This window comes from Caretta caretta, chromosome 15, assembly GCF_965140235.1.
Source record: "Caretta caretta isolate rCarCar2 chromosome 15, rCarCar1.hap1, whole genome shotgun sequence".
In the NCBI taxonomy this organism is placed as follows: domain Eukaryota; kingdom Metazoa; phylum Chordata; order Testudines; family Cheloniidae; genus Caretta; species Caretta caretta.
The window spans coordinates 611,120-622,345 of NC_134220.1; the positions used below are offsets into that span (position 1 = coordinate 611,120).

Genomic DNA, 11,226 nt, shown 5'->3' on the forward strand with positions numbered 1-11,226 from the left:
GGCTACGGTGTGAAAGTTCTGTTTGTTTCTCCTTGATGAAACCCCCCGCCCCTTGGTTCACTCTAGTTCCCTGTAAGCTAACCACCCGCCCCTCCTCCCTTCAATCACCGCTTGCAGAGGCAATAAAGTCATTGTTGCTTCACATTCATGCATTCTTTATTCATTCATCACACAAATAGGGGGATGACTACCAAGGTAGCCCAGGAGGGGTGGTGGAGGAGAGAAGGAAAATGCCACACAGCACTTTAAGCACAGCACTTTAAAAGTTTACAACTTTAAAATTTATTGAATGACAGCCTTCTTTTTTTGGGCAATCCTCTGTGGTGGAGTGGCTGGTTGGCCGGAGGCCCCCCCACCGCGTTCTTGGGCGTCTGGGTGAGGAGGCTATGGAACTTGGGGAGGAGGGCGGTTGGTTACAGAGGGGCAGCAGTGGCAGTCTGTGCTCGAGCTGCCTTTGCTGCAGCTCAACCATACACTGGAGCATACTGGTTTGGTCCTGCAGCAGCCTCAGCATTGAATCCTGCCTCCTCTCATCACGCTGCCGCCACATTTGAGCTTCAGCCCTGTCTTCAGCCCGCCACTTACTCTCTTCAGCCCGCCACTTACTCTCTTCAGCCCGCCACCTCTCCTCCCGGTCATTTTGTGCTTTCCTGCACTCTGACATTATTTGCCTCCACGCATTCGTCTGTGCTCTGTCAGTGTGGGAGGACAGCATGAGCTCGGAGAACATTTCGTCGCGAGTGCGTTTTTTTTTCTTTCTAAGCTTCACTAGCCTCTGGGAAGGAGAAGATCCTGTGATCATTGAAACACATGCAGCTGGTGGAGAAAAAAAAAGGGACAGCGGTATTTAAAAAGACACATTTTATAAAACAGTGGCTACACTCTTTCAGGGTAAACCTTGCTGTTAACATTACATACATAGCACATGTGCTTTCGTTACAAGGTCGCATTTTGCCTCCTCCCACCGCGTGACTACCCCCTCAACCTTCCCCCCTCCCTGTGGCTAACAGCGGGGAACATTTCTGTTTAGCCACAGGCAAACAGCCCAGCAGGAATGGGCTCCTCTGAGTGTCCCCTGAAGAAAAGCACTCTATTTCAACCAGGTGACCATGAATTATATCTCACTCTCCTGAGGATAACACAGAGAGATAAAGAACGGATGTTGTTTGAATGCCAGCAAACATACACTGCAATGCTTTGTTCTACAATGATTCCCGAGTACGTGTTACTGGCCTGGAGTGGTAAAGTGTCCTACCATGAAGGACGCAATAAGGCTGCCCTCCCCAGAAACCTTTTGCAAAGGCTTTAGGACTACATCTAGGAGAACCGCAAATGCCAGGGCAAAGTAATCCTTTCACATGCTTGCTTTTAAACCATGTATAGTATTTTAAAAGGTACACTCACCAGAGGTCCCTTCTCCGCCTGCTGGGTCCAGGAGGCAGCCTTGGGTGGGTTCGGGGGGTACTGGCTCCAGGTCTAGGGTGAGAAACAGTTCCTGGCTGTCGGGAAAACCGGTTTCTCCGCTTGCTTGCTGTGAGCTATCTACAACCTCCTCCTCATCATCATCTTCTTCGTCCCCAAAACCTGCTTCCGTATTGCCTCCATCTCCATTGAAGGAGTCAAACAACACGGCTGGGGTAGTGGTGGCTGAACCCCCTAAAATGGCATGCAGCTCATCATAGAAGCAGCATGTTTGGGGCTCTGACCCAGAGCGGCTGTTCGCCTCTCTGGTTTTCTGGTAGGCTTGCCTCAGCTCCTTCAGTTTCACGCGGCACTGCTTCGGGTCCCTGTTATGGCCTCTGTCCTTCATGCCCTGGGAGATTTTCACAAAGGTTTTGGCATTTCGAAAACTGGAACGGAGTTCTGATAGCATGGATTCCTCTCCCCAAACAGTGATCAGATCCCGTACCTCCCGTTCGGTCCATGCTGGAGCTCTTTTGCGATTCTGGGACTCCATCATGGTCACCTGTGCTGATGAGCTCTGCATGGTCACCTGCAGCTTGCCACGCTGGCCAAACAGGAAATGAGATTCAAAAGTTCGCGGTTCTTTTCCTGTCTACCTGGCCAGTGCATCTGAGTTGAGATTGCTGTCCAGAGCGGTCATAATGGAGCACTCTGGGATAGCTCCCGGAGGCCAATACCATCGAATTGTGTCCACAGTACCCCAAATTCGAGCCAGCAACGTCGATTTAAGCGCTAATCCACTTGTCAGGGGTGGAGTAAGGAAATCTATTTTAAGAGCCCTTTAAGTCGAAATAAAGGGCTTCATTGTGTGGACGGGTGCAGGTTTACATCGATTATCGCTGCTAAATTCGACCTAAAGTCCTAGTGTAGACCAGGGCTAATTTACTTTGTGTGATCTCCATAACAATAGACATGTTTATGAAATTTCACCAACTTTGAAAAATATATTTCCAAAGATTTTAGGCATAACAAAGATTTTATATCTTACTAAGGTACTGATTTTGCTGGAGGGTTCTCTTAAAACTAGTTCATCAAATAGTCAAAAGTAAAGAAAGGGAAACTCGTTTGTCCATCTATCTGGAAGGAAAGGGGTGTTGTCCCTTTAAGGGCTCTCTTCAACACGGGGGTGAAGGGAGAAAGGGATGGACAGAAAGGACAGGAAGACTTTGGAAGCAAGTTTTTTGTACTATAGTAATTAAAATTAAAAAGTGTATTTTAGATAAGGGTGGTCTTTTGAAGGATTTATTTAAAAAACTATATGTCTGAAGATCCAAGCATTTAAGACTAAAGATGAATACTCAGACTGTGCAGCTAAAAATCTATGCAAGGATTTTTTAGAGATGTGATTTTATAATCTTCAGCAACACACTAATGAAATATTTTTAAAGCAAATTTTAAACTAAGGTCCTGAAGACTAACATGTTCTGAGTAAATATTACTGTAATGCACAACTGTTTTTGTCAGTAAATTCAGAAAGTAACAGTATATACCTGGGGGTTGGCAAATGCCTGTTAAATGGCTTCATTACCACTTGACAGGTTTCAGAGTAACAGCCGTGTTAGTCTGTATTCGCAAAAAGAAAAGGAGTACTTGTGGCACCTTAGAGACTAACCAATTTATTTGAGCTCAAATAAATTGGTTAGTCTCTAAGGTGCCACAAGTACTCCTTTTCTTATTACCACTTGAATGGCTCTTTAACAGTTTCAATGTTGTGCTAATAGGTCTGGCAGGCTGGAGGCTTTTTCGCCTTTAAGTTACTAGATCCCCTCCAGAGGAAGACTCACCAGGCTGCAGCAGCCGTAGCTCATGAAAGCTTATGCTCAAATAAATTGGTTAGTCTCTAAGGTGCCACAAGTACTCCTTTTCTTTTTGCGAATACAGACTAACACGGCTGTTACTCTGAAACAGGGATAAGAAGAAGCAGAAGAGTGGACACTAAGACCCAGGGGTGCCCCAAATTTTCGGGTGCCCTACACAGTCATGTATGCTGTTTATACCTAAAGACGGCCCTGACGGAGACAGTTTTAAAATAAACCGGTTGTTGCCCCTTTTAGAAAAGGCGGCCACGTGAGACTATCTAAAACCAAAGGAGCTTTTGAAAAAGGTTATTAACAAATGTTTACCAATGAGATATTCATAGTGGATGAAGACTTAACCAGGGGCCAGAGACTTGTATACTGATTAAAAGATTACAAGGGTGAGACTGTTACTGGATCTTTTTACCCTGAAGAATTACAAAAAGTAAACCCCAAATGAGACAGGATTTACAGGATTGAAAAAGTTCTAGCAGAGAAAGGAAACGGAGGAAAAAAGCAGCTACTGGTGAAATGGTTGGGGTGGCCCAATAAGTTTAACAGTGGGTGGAAGCTTTTCAACTCTGTGACACTTAGACACCAACAAAAAGGATTCCTCCTGCAGAGAGAGAGAGAGAGAGAGAGAAAGAGAGAGATGAGCGACAGTGGGTTTTACATTACTTTGCCCAGCAACGCCAGCTCTGGGGTTTTTCCCCAAAAGACCAGCTCAAACTTTACAATACGGCTAATTAAGCCCTTGGATCTCCCAGCTGCCTGGGAGGTGGGGTTAGTGGAAATACAATATCCGCACAGCTGGAACACGATCAACGAAGACACCCCTTTCGAAATCACCTTTGGCGATACGGCGTGGAGTTTCATCCTACGATGAGGTTATTACCCGAATTACTGGATCATATGAACAGTACCGTGGCCGTCATCCCAGACCGCCTCAGGTGGTCATGAACAACCACACTGTGGGTAGAAAAATTAGACTTAAATCCGCCAATTTTCCTTATATGTTTTCTACTGGCAGGGAGTTAGCTAACATTCTGGGTTTGGGCCCCAAGTGCAGTGTCCAAAAAATCCCCTTCTCAGCAGGCATCACAGAGGGTGTCAACTCCTTGTATCTCTACACAAATATCCTAGAACACCAGTTTGTGGGGGACTTTTCCATTCCCCTGTTACGCTGCGTCCCTATCAGAGGAAGGAACAATGAGTTTGTCACCATCACCTACGATGAACCTCATTATGTCCCTGTCAGTAAACATCATATCGACACCATCACTGCTGAAATAAAGACAGATCAGAACAGACACATCTCATTTTGCTTCGGCAAGGTGATCATCAAGATGTACCTGTGTCCCCAAAGAGAGTGAGGTTTTATAAAGCAAAGCGCTATGGTGACCCCACCATCTACAGCAGCTATTACAAAACCCAGGCTGGATACACCCTTCCTGGATATCATGGGGACCCGGTGATGTATGGAGCAGCATGGGCGGAATATTCCATAGCCTCTTTCGAAAAGCCATACCGCTTTTGAGGAGGGGGTTAGAGATTATTAAACACCATGTAAAAACCGCTGCTCAAAACATAGCTGAAGACGTGGTAGGCCATGTCTCCCATGCTGTTCTGGAGAAGGTGGGGAATCCAGCTGTACAGGAGGGATCGGGGCTGATGTACATTAAAAAGAGAAAGACAAAGACAAATGCATCATACCCGTGATGCACGGGTCCCCCGAAACCCTTTAAAAGAAGGGCTTTGGCATTCAGGGCTGGCCATAAGCGAAATCCAAGAGGAAGCCTGGGTAAAAGAGAGATATTTAAATCAACATAAAGAAAAGGAGGACTTGTGGCACCTTAGAGACTAACAAATTTATTTGAGCATGAGCTTTCGTGAGCTACAGCTCACTTCATTTTGTTCACTGTGGGTCTGAAGAGTGCACCAAACCAAGTGTTCCAAATAGCCCCTACGCAGACCAGCATCAAGAAAAGCATCTCCATCGAGGTGCTGCCTCTATCTGCTGTTACAGAGGCTGTCCCCATCTATGTCTTTATAGCAGGGAATGGCGTAGATTATATGGTTTTAAACAACACGCTGCTGAACCTGTGTTACAAGAGTGTAAAAGGAGATGGAACTGAACTCGCCGGGGACACTGAGGTGAGCCTGGTGAATTACCCCGTGGCCTCTATTTTCAGTCAGTTGGACGTCACACTGGGAGATCACCTCATAAGCTAAAGCAACAAACTGTTACCCTTACAGGGGCTTTATAGAATCGGTGCTCAATTACAGCAATGACACACTCGCCATGCAATTTTCCACCAGCCTGTTTTACAAAGGCACTCCCGGACAACATGAAGAAACAGAGCTGGATGGTGGGAATCTAGGGTTTGTGAGGCGTGCAAAGCTGCAGGTCCAGAGCAGAATGGTAGAGCTGTTGGGTCATCTACACAGCGACCTGTTTTTTCAAGAAAAACTTTTGTTGAATGGAGTGGATGTGAAAATTAAACTGATGCGCAGCAAAGACACTTTCTGTTTAATGGGCAGTGCAGCCGAAGGCTTTAAACTGTGCATTGTATCAGCTTCCCTTTTTGTGAAGAAAATACGGGTGGCCCCGAGTGTCCGTCTGGGGCACATGGAGGCCCGGCTTACTGCTAATCCTAAATCCCCTGTGGTCCGTGTGGGAATGAAGGTGTTTAGCGTCCCCGCGGGCAGCAGGGTCAGTAACCAGGAGAACCTGTTCTTGGGACAGTTACCCAAAATGCTTGTCCTGGGGTTCGTGGGTGATGATGCTTTTAGTGGAGCCTCTTGCATTTTAAACATTACGATATTAATTTTGTGGCCGTGTATGCAGATGGTGAACAGATACCAACCAAGCCTCTGCAACCAGACTTCGAGGCCGGACGCTGCGTGAGAGAATACATGAATCTGGTGCAGACAGCTGGTAAACACATGAAAGTTCGTTCTCTGTTAATCGACCGTGAGCATCTGCCAGGTCTACATCTAGCATCTGGCAGAGAACAATGGAACCCCCAAGTAACCCTGAAAGTGCAGATGCAGACCCTCATACAGACGTATATATGGAGCGAGTGAGAAGTTGGCAATGGGAATTACCTAGTTTTCGGGGTTCGGTGTATTGTGAGGAATTTTGTTTTGTCAGTCTTGAGTGAATAAATTCAGCTTAGCAGGTTGCTGAAGCCGTACACAGGGGGATACAGCTAGTTCTCGATGACATTAACAGTAGGGTAGCCCCAGACAATTACGTTCAGTTACGTTTAGAAAGTCGTAATTTAACCAACCCTTTGTTTTTGGTAAGAAGAACTAGGGATGAGCTGTCTGCTGAAGATTTCTTAAACGAGACCTCAAAGCAGTTACAGAGTAATGGAGAGCTGCATGTCAATGGGACGTTGCACATCGTCGTGATGGTTGTAAAAACATGGGCGGGGTGGCTGTAGAGTTTTAAATTCTAGCCTCAGTTGTCAAATCGCCCATGAAAAGAGACCGTGTTGAGTAGACCTGACTTATACCGGTACCAATCTGTGTTTTGTGGGCGGGCTCTTGGCCGTCATGTCTGACTGCAAACCCACAGACGTGGATGGGGCAGACGGGACGAGAAAGTTGCACGAGAAACTGCGGTGGTCAGATCAAAAAAGGTTCTGCTCAGCACCGTTGCAGCATTTGAACAGCATTTAGGAGTCAACAGACGGGTGGTGCTTTATGTGGCAAAAGATGGGTGGGTTTTTTTAAAACGGGGGGGGCCCGGTGTACCCCAAGATTTTTTTCAACCCACTGCACGATGAGCATTACTATGGGGTTCTGGATGTGAAAAAGTTGTTCGGTGCGAAAAATTATTGTGAGTTTTGCCACACGGTGTATAGTCACGAGCACTCTTGCAGGTCTCGTTGCCACCTCTGCTTGAGTGTGATGTGCTTGGACAGTGTGGGCGTGCAGCGGAGGTGTCCTAGCTGTAGACTGTACTGTTGGTCCAAAGGGTATTTAGACAGACACGTTGACGGTGTATCGAAAAAACAAGTCGAACAGCTGTCTAAAACTTTATGTGATAAGGGTCAGTCTTACGGGGACAAGCGGCACAGGTGTAAAGGGAGGTGCTATAAGCAGTGTCAGGGTTTGATAACCGGTGATGTCGACAGCCACCTGTGCTTTATGGAGAGCATTAGAAAGCCCAAATCATCGGAAAAGTATATTTTTAACAATTTTGAATGCACGCAGGAGACGGGGTTGCATGTGCCCAATTACATTTTTGCTATGTCCCTAAAGCTGGGAAAATCCTGGGAATTTAAGGGCAGCGAGTGTCTTTTTACCTTTGTTAAGACCTTCATTGGCAAAAAGTTCCAGGACCACACGTTCCTAGTGCACAATTCCAAAGGTTACGATGCATACTTCAGCATTAGACAGTTGCTGAAGGAAAAGATGTGCATAGAACTGATCACTCAGGGTAGTAAACTAATGTGTGTGGAAGTTAAGGGCCTGGGCATTCGTTTTATAGACTCTTTAAACTTCTTGCCCATGAAGCTTAGCAAGCTCCCGCAGGTGATGGGTTTGAAGGTTGCAAAGGGTGTTTCCCACATTTTTAAAAACACTTTAGAAAACCAAAATTATGTGGGGCCTATGCCCGGGGTGGAGCACTATGGCGTAGACAGCATGATGCCCAGGGAGAAAGCAGAATTTCTTGACTGGTATCGGGACAACAGATATGAGACGTTTCACTTGCAGAAAGAGCTCAGGTATTACTGTCAGCAGGAGGTCAAAATTTTGACAGGGGCTTGCATCCTGTACAGAGAAGAAATCATGAAAATGACAGAGATGGGAGATATTGTCAAGAGAGGCCCTGGTAAATTCACAGAGGTAAAATTGTACATAGATACTTTCCGGTACATAACGCTGTCATCTGACTGCATGGCTATGTACAGGTTTATGTTTTTATAGCCTAACATAGTAGCTCATCTCCCTCCAGACAACTATCACAGGCAGAAAAAGAGATATTTGACCCTCTCTATTCAGTGGCTGAAAGAAAATATATAGATACGGAATGCTTTATAGGATGGGGAATTACAGGTAGGACCCTACTTTCTAGACGGTTATGCCATCGTTAATGGGGTATGCACGGCCTTTGAGTTTAATGGGTGTTTTTTCCAGGGCTGTGTCACCTGTTATTGTGGGAAAGCACGGAGCCCTATGGCAAGGACAACTTTTGGGTTTCTTTATTACAAGACGCAGCTCAAGACTGACTATCTGAAAAGACTTGGTTATGTAGTGAGGAGCCTCTGGGAGCACGAGGGGGGTGATGATAGAAACAGACAGGGCACGTGCAGATTTCTTAAACAAAGCCCAGCTGCCTCAGCCTCTCGTGCCTAGGGATGCTCTTTCTGGGGGGAGGACGACCGCCATCCGTCTATATTACAAACCTAACCCCCGTGGAAAAAATCCACTGTTATGATTTTACCAGCTTGTACCCTTTCGTAAACAAAACCAAAGAATACCCTATCGGACACCCCGATATAGGTCATGATAAATTTGGACTCCTCGCAAATTATTTTGGAATTGCGAAAGTTAAAGCGTGCCCTCCAAGAGGCCTCTTTTTCCCGTTGTTACCTGTCAGAGTGAGCGGCAAACTTATGTTCCCGCTATGCCGAACCTGTGCGGAAACCGAGAAGTGGGAGACGTGCACCCATACTGACGAGGAGAGGGCCATCCTGGGGACTTGGTGCACGGTGGACTTGAACGCGGCCGTAGCTAAGGGGTACACAGTGGCTAAAATCTATGAAATCTGGCATTTTGAAGGAAAAGCTGAAAAACTCTTTTCAGAGCACATAAAATAACACCTCCTCCAAAAACAAGAGGCTTCCGGGTATCCCAGCTGGTGCACAGATGAAGAAATACAAAATAAGTATGTTAATGATTTCTACAGAAAGAAAGCGTGAGTTAACGCCAACATGAGATCAAGTTGAACCCCACTAAGCGCCAAATGGCTAAACTGTTTTTAAATTCTCTGTAGGGTAAATTTGGCCAAAGAACAAACCTACCCAATATCAGCATCATGAGAGAACCTGATGAACTCTTTCAGTATCTGTTTCCTCCCAATTACGAGGTTTCATCCTGCAAGTTTATTGATGATGAACCAGAGTGTGTGTCTTGGAAGCATGCAAAAGATTTTCTGGGGAATTTTCTAAATCAGACTCTGTGTGAGAGTCACCATCACCCTGCAGCTCAGATTCCGCCTCTGCATTCTCAGACACACGAGCTGGATAGTCTCCAATAGGGGGCCTCTCTTTTTGTTTTTTTCTCCTCATCACCTCTTTAGCCTTTTAAAAATATTTTACAGCGACCCTGGCCCATCACTTTTGGGCAGCCATCTGTTTATCCCCTGTGACGAAGCAGGACTGTTCTTAATGTTTCCTCTGAATATTGTGGGAGTGCCTCAGTTTCCCCCATGCAGTTCTTAAGTATCTAGGTGGTGGGATAAGGGTGTATGATCATTGCAGAGCCCTAGAGGGCAGGTGTGTGCAGGGGTCTGGACATAGACAATGGCCGACACCCTGTTTCCTGGCAACTGATGGCCTGGCCCTTCCCCACTGCAAGGTGAGATCTAAAGGGGTTGGAGAACAAAGGAATCAGGTGACCTCCTGGCCCGGAAAAGGGACAAAGCCCGGAGGAAGAGGGGCTGGAGAGAGTTTCAGTTTAGGACTGGCTGGGGACATGGAGTGAAGTGCAGACGTGGTTGTCTGGCGCACTGCCTCCAAAATGGACCCGGCTGAGGGGTCCTGTTCTCTGCACCTACAAGCTCTGTTTTAGACCATGTTCCTGTCGTCTAATAAACCTTCCGTTTTACTGGCTGGCTGAGAGTCACATCTGACTGCAGAGTTCGGGGGCAGGACCCTCTGGCTTCCCCCAGACCCCGCCTGGGCGGACTCGCTGTGGGAAGCGCACGGAGGGGCAGAGGAGGCTGAATGCTCCAAGGTCAGACCCAGGAAGGGGGAAGCCGTGTGAGCTGTGGGTCCTGCAGACAGGCTGCTCTCAGAAAGGAGACTTCCCCAGAGTCCTGCCTGGCTTCGTAGGGAGCAGTTCCGCAGCATCGCCCGGGGACTCCGTGACATCCCCCAAATGCTGTCCCCCCTTTTGTTTATGCCTTAGCTGATGTGTACCCTTGAGGATGATCCTTTTACCCAGACCCTTTTCCACGACTAGTCACACCTGCTCAGAGCCACCCTCTGGAAAAACTGAAGTATTTTTCAGAATGTCACCTGCAAGAGCTTTTTACATTTTGGATACAGTTTCCAGTCCTCCTCCTTTCTTTTAGAACCCCTGCGGACACAGCGCCCACCAGCTTTCTGAATGAAGCGTCATATTTTCCCAAACCTTTTTAGAATACCGAAGAGCTGTGCCGAGCTCCTTGTGTTGGGAGAATGATTCGTAATAATTTTCATATACTTCATAAGGAGATACCCCAGCATCGCAGGAGCTTTCAGTCCTTGGTTTTTTATTCACAACCCCCTAAAGCACGTGCTCCGGGTTAGTGAATGTGTGTGTTTTCAATCACAGTTTTCTCAGGGTTTGGTGTGGTGTTCACCGCTGAGGAACTGGAGTTGTGTTTGTGTGGTTCCTTTTTACCAGAGTCTTTTGTTTTGTCCTTGGGTTAGACGTACACGAGCTTTGGACTGCCCTGATGACTTGTCTGGGCTCTTGTGCTGTTTTGGGTTGGCTTTGTTGTTGTTAAAGGTCTCAGAGCAGATTTCTGGTTCTTTGGCAGTTCTGGTGAAGGTGCCCTGTCGCTCTGACTACAGCATTGTCAGGAGAGCTGCCCGTGCCTGATTATGAAAAACAGAGATGTTCCAATTTAGCATCAAATAAACATTTTACAAAACTTAATTTTACCATCTTTCTCACCCACACCTACGTATTTGCTTAAAATACATAACCTCATTAAATACCCAAACCAATAAGCAAAATATAT

General features: G+C 46.5%; 1 protein-coding gene across 1 annotated transcript; it reads right to left on the reverse strand.

Moving 5' to 3' along the window:
* Window positions 1-258: 258 nt before the first annotated feature.
* Window positions 259-2,222, reverse strand: LOC142069333 (uncharacterized). Its single transcript, XM_075120142.1, has 2 exons — window positions 1,405-2,222; window positions 259-816 (listed from the first exon to the last, which is right to left on the reverse strand). The coding sequence occupies exons 1-2, from the start codon at window positions 1,985-1,987 to the stop codon at window positions 260-262; spliced, it is 1,140 nt and encodes a 379-aa protein (XP_074976243.1). The 5' UTR covers window positions 1,988-2,222; the 3' UTR covers window position 259.
* Between the last annotated feature and the right edge of the window lie 9,004 nt (window positions 2,223-11,226).